This window comes from Hyla sarda, chromosome 3 (genome assembly GCF_029499605.1).
Source record: "Hyla sarda isolate aHylSar1 chromosome 3, aHylSar1.hap1, whole genome shotgun sequence".
Classification (NCBI taxonomy): Eukaryota; Metazoa; Chordata; class Amphibia; order Anura; family Hylidae; genus Hyla; species Hyla sarda.
Window position 1 is genome coordinate 257158117 of NC_079191.1, and position 17715 is coordinate 257175831.

The window sequence follows — 17715 nt, forward strand, 5'->3', positions numbered from 1 at the left end:
ACAAAAGGGCAGATGTATTGAGTAGATTCGTGAGGTCTCAGCAGTTGTCACCCCCCAAACATGTCTCATTTACATATCTATGTCCCTCCTGTTATGACAGGAGCGGGGCTGTGCACATCTATGTCCCTCCTGTCATGACAGGACCGGGGCTGTGCACATCTATGTCCCTCCTGTCATGACAGGACCGGGGCTGTGCACAGCTACGTCCCTCCTGTCATGACAGGACCGGGGCTGTGCACATCTACGTCCCTCCTGTCATGACAGGATCGGGCTGTGCACATCTATGTCCCTCCTTTCACGTATTTTCATCCATAATCCACATTGTCATGCAACTTTTTTTCTTTGACAATTTTGCAAAATGCTGGTGTAAAATACATCGGGCATCCTCGCTGGCTGCTCGGACAAAAGGGCAGATGTATTGAGTAGATTTGTGAGGTCTCAGCAGTTGTCACCCCCAAACATGTCTCATTTACATATCTACGTCCCTCCTGTCATGACAGGAGCGGGGTTGTGCATATCTACGTCCCTCCTGTCATGACAGGATCGGGCTGTGCACATCTACATCCCTCCTTTCACGTATTTTCATCCATAATCCACATTGTCATGCAACTTTTTTTCTTTGACAATTTTGCAAAATGCTGGTGTAAAATACATCGGGCATCCTCGCTGGCTGCTCGGACAAAAGGGCAGATGTATTGAGTAGATTCGTGAGGTCTCAGCAGTTGTCACCCCCCAAACATGTCTCATTTACATATCTATGTCCCTCCTGTTATGACAGGAGCGGGGCTGTGCACATCTACGTCCCTCCTGTCATGACAGGAGCGGGGCTGTGCACATCTACGTCCCTCCTATCATGACAGGAGCGGGGCTGTGCACATCTACATCCCTCCTGTCATGACAGGATCGGGCTGTGCACATCTACGTCCCTCCTGTCATGACAGAACCGGGGCTGTACAGATCTACGTCCCTCCTGTCATGACAGGAGCGGGGCTGTGCACATCTACATCCCCCCTGTCATGACAGGAGCATGGCTGTGCACATCTACGTCCCTCCTGTCATGACAGGATCGGGCTGTGCACATCTACGTCCCTCCTGTCATGACAGGGCCAGGGCTGTGCACATCTACGTCCCTCCTGTCATGACAGGAGCTGGGCTGTGCACATCTACGTCCCTCCTGTCATGACAGGAGCGGGGCTGTGCACATCTACGTCCCTCCTGTCATGACAGGACCGGGGCTGTACAGATCTACGTCCCTCCTGTCATGACAGGAGCGGGGCTGTGCACATCTACATCCCCCCTGTCATGACAGGAGCAGGGCTGTGCACATCTACGTCCCTCCTATCATGACGAGCGGGGCTGTGCACATCTACATCCCTCCTGTCATGACAGGAGCGGGGCTGTGCACATCTACGTCCCTCCTGTCATGACAGGAGCGGGGCTGTCCACATCTACGTTCCTCCTGTCATGACAGAAGCGGGGCTGTGCACATCTACGTCACTCCTGTCATGACAGGACCGGGGCTGTGCACATCTACGTCACTCCTGTCATGACTGGACCGGGGCTGTACACATCTACGTCCCTCCTGTCATGACAGGATCGGGCTGTGCACATCTACGTCCCTCCTGTCATGACAGGAGCGGGGCTGTGCACATCTATGTCCCTCCTTTCATGACAGGACCGGGGCTGTGCACATCTACGTCCCTCCTGTCATGACAGGACCGGGGCGGTGCACATTGTCATGCAACTTTTTTTCTTTGACAATTTTGCAAAATGCTGGTGTAAAATACATCGGGCATCTTCGCTGGCTGCTCGGACAAAAGGGCAGATGTATTGAGTAGATTCGTGAGGTCTCAGCAGTTGTCACCCCCCAAACATGTCTCATTTACATATCTATGTCCCTCCTGTTATGACAGGAGCGGGGCTGTGCACATCTACGTCCCTCCTGTCATGACAGGAGCGGGGCTGTGCACATCTACGTCCCTCCTGTCATGACAAGAGCGGGGCTGTGCACATCTACGTCCCTCCTGTCATGACAGGACTGGGGCTATACACATCTACGTCCCTCCTGTCATGACAGGATCGGGCTGTGCACATCTATGTCCCTCCTTTCACGTATTTTCATCCATAATCCACATTGTCATGCAACTTTTTTTCTTTGACGATTTTGCAAAATGCTGGTGTAAAATACATTGGGCATCCACGCTGGCTGCTCGGACAAAAGGGCAGATGTATTGAGTAGATTTGTGAGGTCTCAGCAGTTGTCACCCCCAGACATGTCTCATTGACAGCTGATTTTTCCCCATTCTGCCTCATCATAGGGGTAGAACTATGTAAAAAATGGCAGTACCACACCTGACGCATGCCAGACGCTAAAGTCTTGATTCCGCCTTGCATCACAGGTCCATTGACTACCACAGGAAGATCGCAATCCCACAGGGGAATTTATTGAGGGAATTTTCTTTGCTGAATTTTCTCAGTGTTAATGTGCCCTTAGGTCAGTGTGTGGCGCAGAACAGCGTCCTATGCAATCCTAGGCTATGTTGGGCAAGACGCAACTCTGCACCTCCCTCCTTGCAACTCCCACAGCAAGAGAGACATAGATCTGCACACAGCCCCGCTCCTGTCATGGGGACGTAGATGTGCTCAGCCCCGCTCTTGTCATGGGGACCTCCCATGCAAATCTACATCCCTCCTGTCGTGACAGGAGTCAGGCTGTTTGAAGATCTACATCCCTCCTGCTAAAGGAGGTGCGAGGAAGTAGCTGAGGGAGGTGAAGAGTTGCGTCCTGCCCATCTCTGCCTTCCCTTCCCCCACTGTATCTTCGTCAATCTCCGGACAGCTGAGGGGAGGAGAGAACACAGAACTGCATAGGACGCAAATCTGCACCTCACACCGGCTTCATGCTTATGAAGCTCTGGATAGTAAACTTCCATCATAATTTTCAAGCAGAATTTCAAAACTGAATTCAAAGCAGAAATTCCACAGTAGGATCCCGGCCTCAAGGCCCATTCACACTACGGAATGTGCCCCAATGGACCTTTCACACTACACTGTTTTTTAGAAAGGAGAGCTGTGAAAGCAACAAGTCTCTCTAGTATTCTACTGATTATAGTCCAGACAATGGTTCTTGTCCCTTATAAATCAATGGGTCAATTTCAACTCCCAATTCTCCTACGGCACTAGAAGATGACATGTACACTTAGCCGGAGACACCACCCGTGTCATAAATGTGAAATTTTTAGTGACTTATGTATTAAATGGATTCACATACTGTATAGTGCTTTAGGTCATTGTTATTAATAATAATAAAGTGTATATTGTATTAATATTCTTTATCATTTTTCACCACGCAGGAAATTCAGTCTCTTCTCTCACTTTATGGGGGCAACGTGAATAATATTCAAGAAAACCATGGAACGGTTTGTAGATACATATGTGTACCTTCCTATAGGGCATGATATAGATTAACCAAAAAGAAAAACAGCCTGCCTTTTCATTTACTACTGATATATGCAGGGGTATTTGTATGCTAGTAAGTAATAGCAAATAACTTTGAATAACTGTCATCAGATTGATGTTTTACAAAGTCCAGTAAATGAGGGTGGGCTAGCACTCCTCTGTGCTATCTGATAGGACAGAGCACAGAGGAGTCCTGTCAGACAGGAGAAAGCACAGAGGAGTCCTATCAGACAGGAAAGAGCACAGAGAAGTGCTGTCAGACAGGAGAGAGCACAGAGGAGTGCTGTCAGACAGGAGAGAGCACAGAGGAGTACTATCAGACAGGAGAGAGCACAGAGGAGTGCTGTCAGACAGGAGAGAGCACAGAGGAGTACTATCAGACAGGAAAGAGCACAGAGGAGTGCTATCAGACAGGAGAGAGCACAGAGGAGTGCTATCAGACAGGAGAGGGCACAGAGGAGTGCTATCAGACAGGAGAGGGCACAGAGGAGTGCTATCAGACAGGAGAGGGCACAGAGGAGTGCTATCAGACAGGAGAGGGCACAGAGGAGTGCTATCAGACAGGAGAGGGCACAGAGGAGTGCTATCAGACAGGAGAGGGCACAGAGGAGTGCTATCAGACAGGAGAGAGCACAGAGGAGTGCTATCAGACAGGAGAGAGCACAGAGGAGTGCTATCAGACAGGAGAGAGCACAGAGGAGTACTATCAGACAGGAGAGAGCACAGAGCGCTAGCCCACCCTCACTTATTGAAATTTGTCCATGCCTGTGCATCAACTTGGCCAAAGCAATGATTTCTATAAAATGGAAATAAAGATTTCTTATGAAGTATATTAGAAAGGTTAATCTTTTGCCAAAATGTATAACATATAAAAAGTTTTTATATCTGACAGTGCCCATTAAAGCCTGGGTTCACACCACGTTTTTGCAATACAGTTCCCGTATCAGGTTTTTTAATTAAATTCAGATTCCTCAAAACTGACTAAACTGTATCAAAACGTGTGTACAAATTGTAATCCGTATACGGTTTGAAAAATGATGTCCGGTTACATCCATTTTTAAAGAAAAATGTATACGTTTTTAACTTTTCACTCCATTATGAATAAAGTTTCACTTGTTTGATAGAAATTCCAAGAAAAAAAACTGTGCAAAGTCAAAAACCTATGGTGAAAACCAGATGGAACCGTACACACATATGGTTCTGCACGGTTCCCATTGACTCCCATGTTAAAAAAAAAAAGAAAGTAGTATACGTTTCAATGCGGTTTTTCACCCAGACCAAAAACAGTGATAGGCTACAGTTTTGGGTACAGGGAAAAAACTAACAAAACCGTACAGGATGCAAAATGGACACAACCTGATGCATCTTTTGGCATAAGGGTTTTCAATGGAGAGTCAATGCATACGGTTTTCAAATTGAAAACGTATACGGGAACTGTATTGCAAAGAACGTGGTGTGAACCCAGCCTAAGCTCAAAACTGTCACCAGATGGAAAGCAATGTTTAAATTATAAGTAGCGTTAATTCATATTTTCTTTTCTTTTTCTTCTAGCAAGGGACCACCACTTTAGTAATGTATACAAAAAGCTACAGTGCATTTCCAACGTTTTTAGACCCTCTTACATTTTTCACATTGTTTGCTAAAATTAACAAAATTCCAGTTTCTCCCCTTGCATTCTGCACTCAGTACCACATACTTCCTTGGTTATGATGCCATAAGGGTTTACGCTCCTTGATTTGAGAATTTTCTTTTCTCATTAGATTCTCTCAAATTCTGTCAGGTTGTATGGGGACTGTCAGTGGACAGACATTTTCAGGTCTCTTGTGAAATGTTTATTTGGGTTCAAGTCAGGGCTCTGGCTGGGCCATTCATGGAATTTCACAGTGGTCCCTAAGCCACTCCTGTGTTGTCTTGTCTACGTGCTTAGGGTTATTATGTTGGAAGGTGAGCCTTCGGCCCAGTCTGAGGTCCAGAGCACTCTGGATCAGGTTTTCTTTAAGAATATCTCTGTACTTTTGTTCTCTGGTCCAGCCAAGACACCTGAAGAACATAATGTTGCCTCATTTTAGGAATGGTATTGGGTAGACAATGAGCAGTACCTCATTAGAATGCTTAGAATTGAGGCTAAAAACTTCAGTCTTGGCTTCATCAGACCGGAGAGTCTTGTTTTCGAGAGTCCTGCCATAAAGTCCAGACTGGTAAAGTACTGCAATAATGGTTAACATTCTGGAATTTTTCTCATCTGCACTCAGGACCTTTGGAGCTCAGCCACAGTGAGACCAGGTCCACACCACGGAATTTCAGTGCGGAATTCTGTCCACTGACATTCTGCAGCAGCAGAGTCCCATTGATTTCAATAGGATTCTGCCCCACTGTTCACTTGGCAGATTTTCCACCCCAGAGGCTTCAGATTCTGGCGTCCACAGAAAGAATAGTCATGTCTGTTCTTTCTGCAGAGTCCGCAAGGAAATGCATTGCCATCTATGAGATGGCGCATCTCCCAGCAGTTCTAGCGCCGGCATGCTCTGCCAGCGCTCCACTATCGTTGGAGTGTCCGCACATAGATTTTCCATGCGGACATTCCACCGTATGAATATAGCCTGACCATTACGTTCTATGTCAACACTCTTTTTTTTTTTTTTTTTTTTTTTTTTTTTTTTAAGTCCCCTTTTTTCCACAATTACTTAGTTTGGGTAGGGAAGCCACACTAGGAAAAGTCATGGTTGTTCCAAACTTCTACCATTTAAGAACCATGGAGACCACTGTGCTTTTTGGAACTTTCAGCGCAGACACTTTCCTCCTCATGGCATCGTTTTTGGTCAATAAAGGAACAGAAACATAAAAAATGGGAGGCCCCCAGAGCTAAATTTTAAGTGGCACAGCAAAGCGTCTGAATACTTTTGTCCATGTGAAAAATATATTTTTCCTTTTTAATAAATTAGCAAAAACTTCTAAACTTCTGTTTTCACTTTGTCATCAAAGGGTATTGAGTGCAAAATGATGGAAAAACATATATATATATATATATATATATATATAATATATATAACGTAACAAAATATGAACAAAGAGCCAGGGCCTAAAATTTTTGGATGCATTGTACTTGACCAACAATGATATGCAACAGTATATTTCAATACCACATATGGAGTTTCCTGTAAAGGTCATAATTATTTCTAATTGTTTTATTCTAACTTTGTTCACATTTGTTTGGATTCACAGTCTCCTTTCTGTGTTCTTAATATCCCATGTGAAGACCTGGCAAGAAAAATAATGTGCAGGACTGTATGTGCAAAGTAAGGCTTGATAAATAACTATTTGTCCTGCAGAATTAGATTAGTCTTTTTTATATAATACTGTAGTTTGATACATAGAAGTAATGGTTTCTATTTATCCAGATATGTTTAGGGAATTTTAACCCTCAGAGGACACAAGATGAACCTAGCCTAAAAGGAAATATCCACTCTGCTGGTTGATATTACCCCCCCCCCCCCCCCTGAGCTATATAAGTTTTGTATTGTCATTTCACAGAAAATTGGCGGGGGGGGGGGGGAGGGGAGACCTCTGGGTTTCTGGGACTGGAGACGTGACATAATGCCACGCCCTCTTGTGACGCCACTCCCCCAGGTGGGTATAAATCTGTGTGCTACTCCACCTGGGACAAATAACTAATAAGAATGAGGAGGAATGGAGCAAGTTACCCACTCCAGCTTCCACCCTCAAGGTATATATGTGTCAATCGGGTGTTCTGGACGAGGGGACAATATGAGGGAAGCAGTACCAGTATTGTAGTCAGCATCCGTGGGTATTGTTGACCTTGATGCACTCTTTTGGGACAGTGCTGTGAGACTACACCTGCTTCCTCCCATAGACATGAATGGAATGGGCGTGGCGTGATGTCACATCCAGAGTCCCGGAAACCCGGTGGTTTCCGAAACTGGAGACGCAGCTCCCGCATAGAATACGGGTACTGCAGGGAGATCGCGGGGGCCCCCCGCGATCAGACATCTTATCCCCTATCCTTTGGATAGAGGATAAAATGTTTTTGCCCGGAATACCCCTTTAAAGCAGAGTATTTACAAAAGGACACCTACTGCTTAGCTAGGAGACTCTGCCACGGCAGGGTCTGACCCTGAGGTATTCTGCCATTGTGAACATCGGTACAGGGAATAGCCAGCAGCCATGGGCGTATCTTTTCCATGAGTAGTGAATCTTGGTCATATTTGTAGTATTACCATTGTATATAGAATTTTGGTTTGCACATCAATGGTTTAAACTTTCATTTGAATTTTCTGTCTAAGGAACCCACTGGATGTGGGGGAAACGCCTTGTGTGACTCAGGGGTATGATACACCATTAGGGATTTCTAGGGTGAGACCATGAGGTAGACCAGGGCAGGGGCTTCCCTTTTTAGGGTGAGTGCCCCGACAGTCCCAGAGGGAGCATGGGTAGTCCCACACCACTGTCCCAATAGGACGCATCAGGGTCTTCAATACTCACAGTTGCTGACTGCAATACTGGTACTGCTTCCCTTGTATTGTCCTCTTGCCCAGAACACCCAATTGGTGTGTGTGAGTGTGTGTGTGTGTGTGTGTGTGTGTATATATTGGTGGGGTCGGCAATGACAATATTCACACAGGCAGCTGGTTTCATACATCCAAGAGAATGTTTATTTAAATGATTTTAGGTACAAAGCACAGTGCAAACAAAACAACAAAAACCTAAGCCTGTCCGGCTCTAACTAAACATCAGGATACCTCACTATCCTACAGTGGGCCTAATGTCTGGCCACAAGTAAACTCACACAATGTCCATAGAGGAAGGTTCAGACCTGGTGAGTTTGAGCTGCAGTGCTGGCTGTGGCTGCTTCTTATCGAAGTCTCTACAGCACTCAAACCTGAACAGCCCTTTGCTATAGGGTTTCTTCCTTAGCAATCAGCACAGGAAGCCTCACCTGAGAACACCTTGGAGTAGGGAAAACCGTAGTGGGCTGGAGCACTCCCAATTCCAACCTATCCTCCAGTCGAAGAAATCCAGCCCATGTAACTTAAAGGTGTACTCCGCCCCTAGACATTTTATCCCCTATACAAGTCTATGGGAGGGGGCGTGATGACCGTAGACTTGCATTAAGGGGACGGGCCGTGATGTTACGAGGGGCGGAGCCATGAAGTCACGCTGCTCCGGCCCCTGTATCGCCCGTCATTACGCACAGAGCAAACTCGCTCTGTGCAGTAATGATGGTGGGGTGCCGCAGCGGCGATCCCCGGGGGTCCCCAGCAGCGGGACCGCAGCGATCTGACATCTTATCCCCTATCCTTTGGATAGGGGATAAGATGCCAGGGGCGGAGTACCCCTTTAAACAAAAGAGCCCTAGCAGACTATGCTCTGCTAAAGCAGCATATAACCTTCTGGATTTCCTTTATCATCCCTGGCTGAGGAAACCTGGCAAAATATACACCCTATCCACCACTTTCCCGTACACTTTACCCCAATATATATATACCTTGAGGGGGAAGCTGGAGCAGGCAGCTGGCTTCATTACCCTCTATTCTTATTAGTTGTTTTTTCCCCGGGTGGAGTAGTACACATATTTATACCCACCTGTGAATTGTCCTGACTTTTTGTATTGGTGTAGTGGGGTTAATTTTTTTATACTGTCTTGCATTGCGCACGTTTCATCATGGCTCTATGACAAAGTGCACATAGTGTAAAACAGCTTTTGAACAGTCATACATCTGCTATGCCTTGTTGATGCCCGCTTGAATGTGGACTGCTTTCACTTAAATAAGTAAATATGTTGGTGAATGCCACATTTTCTTATCTATATAGTGCAGTACAGTGACGTGTGTTAGGGACTTATAAATTCAGTTTAGCCCTTGCTTCTCATGGATCTGAAAAATGTGCATCCAATAAAATTCTTATAATACTGGCAAATTTTAATCCTTATTTTTCTGTTCTTTAGATCACTCTTTGAGTTGTGGGGTCATGGAAAATGCCTGAACGAGCTCAAGCTATCGATCCAGAGTTATCCGTTGGAAAAGATGGTATGAAAGAATCAGGCTAAGACTATAATAAATTGTCATTGTAGTTTCTAACAACTTCTGTGTGATTCCTAACATATGTATAAATAACTTAACTTACTAAAAGTGATTCCTTATCCCAGAAAAAAAAACTGCTCTGAAGCTTGGCCACTAGGTCACTTTCCTGCTAATATCCTGTGCCAGTTATTAGGGGAATTCTGTCTCTAGCAGTAGAGAGACAATGATGGAACAAAGGAAGTTTTGGCGGGCTCAGCGAGTGCTATGCAGAGGAGAACGCTTGGGCTGTGTGTTCAGCCTCTCAGACTCCTTTGAAAGTTGTATGGTGTGCTCCACAGAATCCGTACTGCCTGAAAGTTTCTTTCATTCTGCTCACAGACCACCTTGCTAACCCCCTTGTCCCTGCTTGTGCCATCTGTAGTAGTCTACTGTGTAAATTGTCTACCAGTACAGTGCCAGCCTATTAGCAGCACTTTGTCATGCCATAGCAGAGAGGAGTGTGTACTGGGACTGGCTAGACAACTTAGGGAAAGGAAGTCCATGTGGTACAATGGCAAACATCACAGAATTGGAAATAGCTGTGCACCATGAAAGGGACTCACAGTGACCTTGGTATCACTCTGAAGAGTTAATTTAACAAAACCAGGCAGTTTTTTCATTTAAAAGAATAGGTGCGCTTTGAGTTTTATAATGATAGTGGGGGAGATTTATCAAAACCTGCGCAGAGGAAGAGTGGTGCAGTTGCCCATAGCAACCAATCAGATTGCTTCTTTCATTTTCCACAGGCCTCTAAAGAGGCCTGTGGAAAATGAAAGAAGCAATCTGATTGGTTGCTATGGGCAACTGCACCACTCTTCCTCTGCGCAGGTTTTGATAAATCTCCCCCAGTGTGAGCATTATAAATACTATGTAATGTTCTGCATAAAGCTACCCATGCACATTAAATTTGATGAAAATTGACAGTGGCAAAAGATTGTTCTTTGAGTGAAATATATTAATTAATTTACTAATTTCAGATACTCGGATTAAAAATCTTTTGTTCAGGAAAGAAAGATTTTTTTTTTTTTAAGGATGATCGTTCCATCTTTGCCTTTTGTTTTGGTTATGTTTGGCCTGTTTAAAAAAAACTGAAATGGCCAATATGGACCGTGTATGACAGTCTGCAGACCATTCATTTAATCATTGGTTGTTGAAACATTCACCTACTTCTGTCTCATGTGTATCCCCACCTTTACTTTATGTAGAACCACTTACATACTTCTTATTTATTCACTATTAATTCTTTCTTTTGTTTAGGTCCCCTATCTACAGCCCAACTCAACATACAAGATATGCATCAACAGTTTTAATAAAACTTTGACTCAGAAAGAAAAAGTTGCAAAGATAGACGTGAGTAGACATTCCATTGCTAAAGCCATTTAGTGCATATCCGTTTTCTTCAAAGGATTTCTGTGTTTCTCATTTATATTACATCAAACGCTATGATCATGTATTGGATAGTTATTACGGCTCATGAATATTTATGCATTGTGCCACACATAGGAGTCTGTGGGGCTATACTGTACCTCCATATGCCTCCAACATATTACAGAGGCATATGAAGGTTTTGAATTTTGAGGTATTTGACAGCAAATAAATTGTGCCATGTTTCACCAGATGGCGTATTGTGAAGGGGTTTCCTATATCAGGGAACTATAATGGCCTAATTTCTGTGCTTTTACAACGAGCAACTATTTCTTTGGGGAACTCTGTGGGAAAAGACTAGTCGGGAGCTTCATCATATGGGGATAATGGCTGCTTTTTGAGGTCCCAACAGCTTCTCTCTAGGGGATTTGTATGCTAGAGTTGTCCAAAATGACAACCTTTATACCTTTGGGTAAGAAAAGAGGCACCTCCCATTAACAAAGCACCATTTAAAAAAAAAATAATCTTTCATTTTTGCTTTCTTAATATTTAATCACAGGCAATGGAGTTCATGCCATTTAAAGGGAAAGTCAGTTTACAAAATGCAGAACATATATTCTACTTACTAGAGGATTATGGACCAGACCCAAATACTGCCCCCCAAGATCCTCTGCAGATCTACTTTGGCCGGTGGGTGAGTACTAAAAAGCACTGAAGGAATCATTCTAACATTATTATATTATATAAGTCAGTAGAGATGAGCGAACTTACAGTAAATTCGATTCGTCACAAACTTCTCAGCTCAGCAGTTGATGACTTTTCATGCATAAATTAGTTCAGCTTTCCGGTGCTCCAGTGGGCTGGAAAAGGTGGATACAGTCCTAGGAGACTCTTTCCTAGGAATGTATCCACCTTTTCCAGCCCACCTGAGCACCTCAAGGCTGAACTAATTTACGCAGTAAAAGTCATCAACTGCCGAGCCGAGAAGTTCGTGACGAATCGAATTTACTGTAAGTTCGCTCATGTCTATAAGTCAGCTTTCATTTTATGGTTTGACAACATACTCATATCACATTTATTGATGGCTGGAAACAAAGCATTAAATGTTGCAGCGATATCACGGAGCAATTGGACATTACATGCGGCCGTGGATTCACCCACACATAATAATTGCACGACAGCATTTTTTCATTGAAAAATATACACATTTTTTAACCAATGTATGTTAGACATATACATATGCTTTTCTGCATTATATAAAAAGTTTGCGCAAGTGACAGTGCCCATTTAAAGAAAAACTGACAGGTGGATCACCCGCACTAACTTAAATATACAGAATTTTTGTGTGGGTGACTCTCTCTTTCTAACAATGTTCATTACATCCAAATCCATTCAGAAGATATGCACAAAAATGTATTTATACCTATTTGTAGAGACTAGCAATGGAGGCTTTATTGTTGTGGTGTTATGGTGTTAAACATAATTTGAAACAAGGTCACCTGCACTATAATCCTATATATTCAGTATATTCAGGTTAGTGCATGTGACCTTCTTGTCAGTTTCCCTATACGATTCTCCAAACCTAGTCTCCTATTTGCCCTGAAAAAGTTGAAACATAAGGGAGAACAAGAGACCCAAATTCTCCTACTTGATGGATCTTTTGTCAGCTTGTGTCATTTGGGGGTACCATTGGTATAGGCTGCTGCCACCAGGAGGCGATGCTAAGCAAAGAAAAAGTTTGCTCCTCCCGCACAGGCTGCACCCCTCCTGCAGGCACTGAGCTCTTCAGTTTTAGCTTAGTGTCAGAAGGATACAGATACTTCTGGATGTTTCTTCTCTTTTTTTATTTTTGTTTATTTTGTTCTTTCTTGCTCTCACTAGGTGGGTAACATGGAGAACACTCTCTCCTTGGTTTCCTAACCTAAGCAGAGCAGATGGGGCCAACTGAGGGCACTGTTAAAACTCTGGCTCTAATAAGGTAAGAGGGACAAGAGCACCTGGGGCTCCTCTTTCACCACCAGCCCAAGAGTCACCCAGGTAACTAATTAATTACTCTTCACCAGTAATCCCTCTCTGCAGAGAGCGGTACACTGAAGGGATGACCCTGCTGGTCTCACCTGGTAGCCGAAGAGAAGAGGAGCAAGAGAGGTGAGTATAACGGGAATAGGTGAGTATTCCACATTTCTGCTCCCTTTCACTCCACATCCTGCACCCTGGGGCCTGCTTTACTTCATTAATGCCTTCAGCCTTTTCAGCTGTCCTGCAGGTCCCCAGTGTCTTTTGTCCAGGTGAACCCTTTCACTTCCTTATGCTTGGGGGAGGGGCTGCTTTTGCAGTGGCGCTAGGTGCGGCTTTGTTGGTTGGCCATTAGATGGGGATGTGAGTGGGCCGAAATGAGGGATTACTACACAGCAGTCGGCTTTTCTCTGTTCAGGCTCCTCTGCACAGTGAACACCCTCTAGTGTGTCCATTTCATGTTGCAGGCTCCTGCTTCCAAGGATCCTTTTTGCTTCCCCTGCCGCAACACAAGCATTAGAGTGGCCTAGACGCCCTCCACAGTACTGTATCCTGATCTCACGCTTGGCACAGCAAACGGTTTCTTCTCCACCCAACCGTGGGCACAGCATGCTTGGCAGTTTGCCCTCTTCTGCTACCTAAATAATCATATTACCTTCTACCATAGGCGATATTGTATTGTTTTGTAGAACGTAGTCTACCACCATACACCTAATTTCCATAAGTGTGTCTCTCCGTTACCTGTAGCACCAGCATTGGTCACAAAGGCTGGTGCATCCCATGGGTGTTGTTATGCACCTTACCTTATACTAGCACATGGACATTACTACACACGTGGACACATTACCCCCTTCCACAGGTGGAGTAACAAGTGTTCCGCAGTTGTCCTTCCTTCTTATGGGGCCCCCAACCCCATCACTACACAAATGGACACATTGCTCCCACACAACAGAGGTCATGATGTTACACAATTGTCTCTTTTTGCTACATGAGGCATTGTACATCACTACGCAGATAAACGCCTTACTCCCCTTATGTAGGTGGATTGTAGTGTTCTGTTTGTTAGGGGGGTGCACAGTAGAGGTTTTTTTTTGTACTCCACATTCTCATCTTGCTAGCTCTTTATTGTTCCATTTTCCCTTGGCTTTGGACACCCCTTATGTTGAGTTTGCTTTCTATACATGGTCTTTTGGTAGTCTCCAGTACTGGATCTTCTCGGTCTTCCCATCTTGTGCGGTTGACCTTCTGGTGACTGCATCCATTATGGTAGTGTTTCTCAAGTGCGGTCTTCAAGGACCTCCAACAGGTCATGTTTTCTGGATTTCCTTAGTCTTTCACAGGTGATATAATTTTGGTCAGTGAATCGGGCATCACCACAGTTATATCACCTGTGAAAGACTAAGGAAATCCTGAAAACATGACCTGTTGGGGGTACTTGAGGACTGCACTTGAGAAACTCTGCTTTATGGCCTTGCGGTGACAGCATTACCTTTTACCTTTAACATTGATGTTCTCCTTTATATCCTCCAGGGTTTCCTGACCCATTTCCCTCGTGGTCCTCCTCCAGGGTGGCTTTTTTTCCCGCAGGATGCCTCTGGTCAGCCATTAAAACTCTTCGGTCTCACAGTTTAGTTTTTTCCTCCTCCTCCGCTTGTGGAATCACTTCTTCCTCACTGACCTTTCCCTGTTTCATTTTCCCTGTTTGTCCACACCGCTGTTTCTCTGATTGTGGGTTTTCAGGGTGAGGCTTCACAATCAGCACATAGCTTGATATCCTTCCTCACATTGCTCCAGATTCTTGACATATATTGCCATCCAAAGGAACAAAGTGGTCTTATTTGCCAGCACTTGGTTGTGAAATTTTTAGCCTTGCTGTCCTTGTCCCCTTGTTGATTTAGTTTTTTTCTTTTATGTATTACATGCCCGAGCCTACGTGGTCCTAGCTTCCGCAGTAGCCCTATTCTCTGGATGTCTAAGTTGACTGTTCTTCCACCCGTTATCCATCCTGTTCACCTTCCTTCACTGTTTGCTTCCTCCCACTTGTCCTGCCCCTTCAATTGTACTTATGGCATCCAGAGTGTCTCTAGACTGCCTTGCACGGCCTGTTGCACTTATCTTAGTGCTCTCTCTTTTTTTGTTCCACAGCTCCTTATCCTGTGTGCTGTCGGACCGTTTGCCACTGGTCCAGGACTGTGCAGCAGTTGCTGTGCTTCTTAACTTCCCCAATTCTGTAAGGTGCACATTGTGACATCCATGATTGGTTATTTTCCAGGTTGTAAGCTTCTGCAGGCTGCAGTGGCTTTGCCAACTTGTCCTTTTTGCCATTTTTCTTCCCTCCCTTGGGGACAGCTTTAGAATGTCCCATGGTCTCCTGTGTCCCCCAATGAGATGAATGAGAAAGCAGGATTTTGGGAGTGCTCACCGTAAAAACCTTTTCTTGTCAAGTTCATTCAGGGACACAGCTACTACCCAGTTCTTTGGTCTGTGTCTAGACTTTGCCGAATTTCTTTGGAGGGCTTCTCTAGTTTATTATGACTTTTTCTTGTTTACCTTCTGTGTTGGCGTCTCCTGTTGTTCCTACTGCTTCTGTACAAACTGATAAGCTCAGTGCCTGCAAGAGCAATAAAGACTGTGCTTTAAGAGCTAATGCTTTTTGTATTTATTTTTGGCTTAGTGTCTCTTTCGAATGGCAGCAGCCTATACCCATGGTTTCCTGTGTTCCCCAATAAACTAGACTAGAAAAGGATTTTACAGTGAGTTCTCACAAAATTCCGTTTTCACAAATGCTTACATATTCCATAACAGTCTTAGAAACGCTTTTTTAATGGTTTGCCCACTCAATTATTTGAAAATATGGAAATGAAATTACCTGATAAATAACTGGTATATATAACTATGTATTTTCTATTAAGATTGCAGATGGACAAAGGGATCTTATCAATTCATACAGTGTGAAAAAGAGGCACTTTATTGGGAACACAAGCATGGACGCGGGACTTTCTTTCATCATGGCAAACCATGCAGGAGTTAGGCCCAATGATTTAGTGTTCGATCCTTTTGTTGGCACTGGTAAGGTCCACCTGCACTTTCTCTGGTTGCAGTGACATTTTGCCAGGCTGCATAAACATCACGATTAGGGGATACGACACTGTGCTGCACCCAATTCATTTCAATTAGCCAAATGCAGTCAGCTGGTAACTCCAGTTGGATCATTTTTGGACTTTATCAGTTTTTGTTGCCAGACTGAAAACTGCGGTCTGCTGCGGATTTAGCCCGGCGTCAAAAATAGATACAGTCCAAAAATTAGCCAACTGGAGTCACTAGCTCACTGTGTCTGGCTCATTGAAATGAATGAGATATGGCAGCAGCTGGATTTCAATCTCTCTTGCTACAGCCCAGAATCGTGATGTGAATGCAGCCTGTCCTGCCACTTAGTGTGCCTCCAGCTGCCCCCCCCCCCCCGCTCGCAGCCCTGTGTGACTGCTCGGAGCAGTGGATTGCCATTGCGAGCAAGGGGGAACAGCTGGAGGCACACAAGGGTCGGGTCACCAGCAGATCCACACCATAAAATACGCTTCGGATCTGTGTCGTGTCACCCTACCCTTAAAGTCTTTTGTTGTGTGCTGACATGGTATATATTCTGTACTGGGTATGTACAATGATTTTTTTTCTTGCTGTGATGTAGACATTTTGTTATTTAAAAATCTGTTTTATTTTTATTATACTTTTTTCCTTGTACATTTTATGACCCACTCTGGGGTCCTAGGAGGCATGACTTGACACATTTATACTTCCACTAGGGTCTGTCAATAAAAATTATCGTTTGGAATTGACAAATGCCCGTTTCACCTGAAGGCTGGGTTCACGCGTAGTATTTTGACCACATACCAGTACCCTCTAGGGAGTAAAGATAAGAAGAGCAGGTATTATACCACAGTGGCATTTCAGTAATAATGTTAAAGTAGGAAGTCGCCTTAGCAATCTTCCAAATCAGTGCCACAAGTTTCTGATGGGGGAAGACTATGGTGGAAATGCCTGTGGAATTATCTCTAAGATAGGCCACAGGAATGACAGATTTGAAAGAAAAAACAAAATTCTCGTGTTATTTTTGTCAGTATTTTAGCCCAAACCAGAAATGGGACAGAGGAGGAACTGTAGGAAACATGGCTGTCAGCAGTTGGAATGACAGTAAACAGATGGCTGTGACTTACAAGAACACCCATAAATGTCATCTCTATCCATACAAACTGTTTTTGTGCACTTTCTTGCACTTTTAAGCAGGTGGGGGATGGTTATCTATAAAAGGGAGAATGTAAATGGTTTTCAGACGTGAAGCTAAATTTAGAAAATATGCTTGTATATATGCATGGATTGTGTCTATGAACTGTGTCTAAGTCCACAATACATTTACTGTTATTTTTTGACATGATATCAAACAGGAGCATTATTGGTGTACTGTGGAGGGGGAAAAAAGTCATCAAAGAAAATGGTGCCGGAAAATTATACAGATTTATAAATTACTTCAATTTAAATATCTTAATCCTTCCAGTACTTATCAGCTAATGTATGCTTCAGCGGAGGTTGTGAAGTTCTTTCCAGTCTGAAAACAGTGCTCTCTGCTGCCACCTCTGTCCATGTCAGGAACTATCCAGAGCAGGATAGGTTCGCTATGGGGTTTGCTTCTTCTCTGGACAGTTTCTGACATGGTCTGAAGTGGCAGCAGAGAGCACTGTGGTCAGACTGGAAAGAACTACACAAATTCCTCTGTAGTATACAGCAGCTGATAAGTACTAGAAAG

General features: G+C 44.2%; 1 protein-coding gene across 2 annotated transcripts in view; it reads left to right on the forward strand.

The window, feature by feature from the left end:
- TRMT11 (tRNA methyltransferase 11 homolog) overlaps positions 1-17715 on the forward strand; it is a 72188-nt gene that overhangs the window by 14668 nt on the left and 39805 nt on the right. Inside the window, exons 2-7 of one of the 2 annotated variants that reach the window (XM_056566482.1) lie at positions 3354-3419; positions 6682-6755; positions 9422-9503; positions 10794-10886; positions 11461-11595; positions 15830-15986. In XM_056566482.1, coding sequence (XP_056422457.1) covers positions 3354-3419; positions 6682-6755; positions 9422-9503; positions 10794-10886; positions 11461-11595; positions 15830-15986 — 607 coding nt within the window. Of the gene's footprint in view, positions 1-3353; positions 3420-6681; positions 6756-9421; positions 9504-10793; positions 10887-11460; positions 11596-15829; positions 15987-17715 lie in introns of those variants that run through there. The other variant, XM_056566483.1, reaches the window with a different exon arrangement.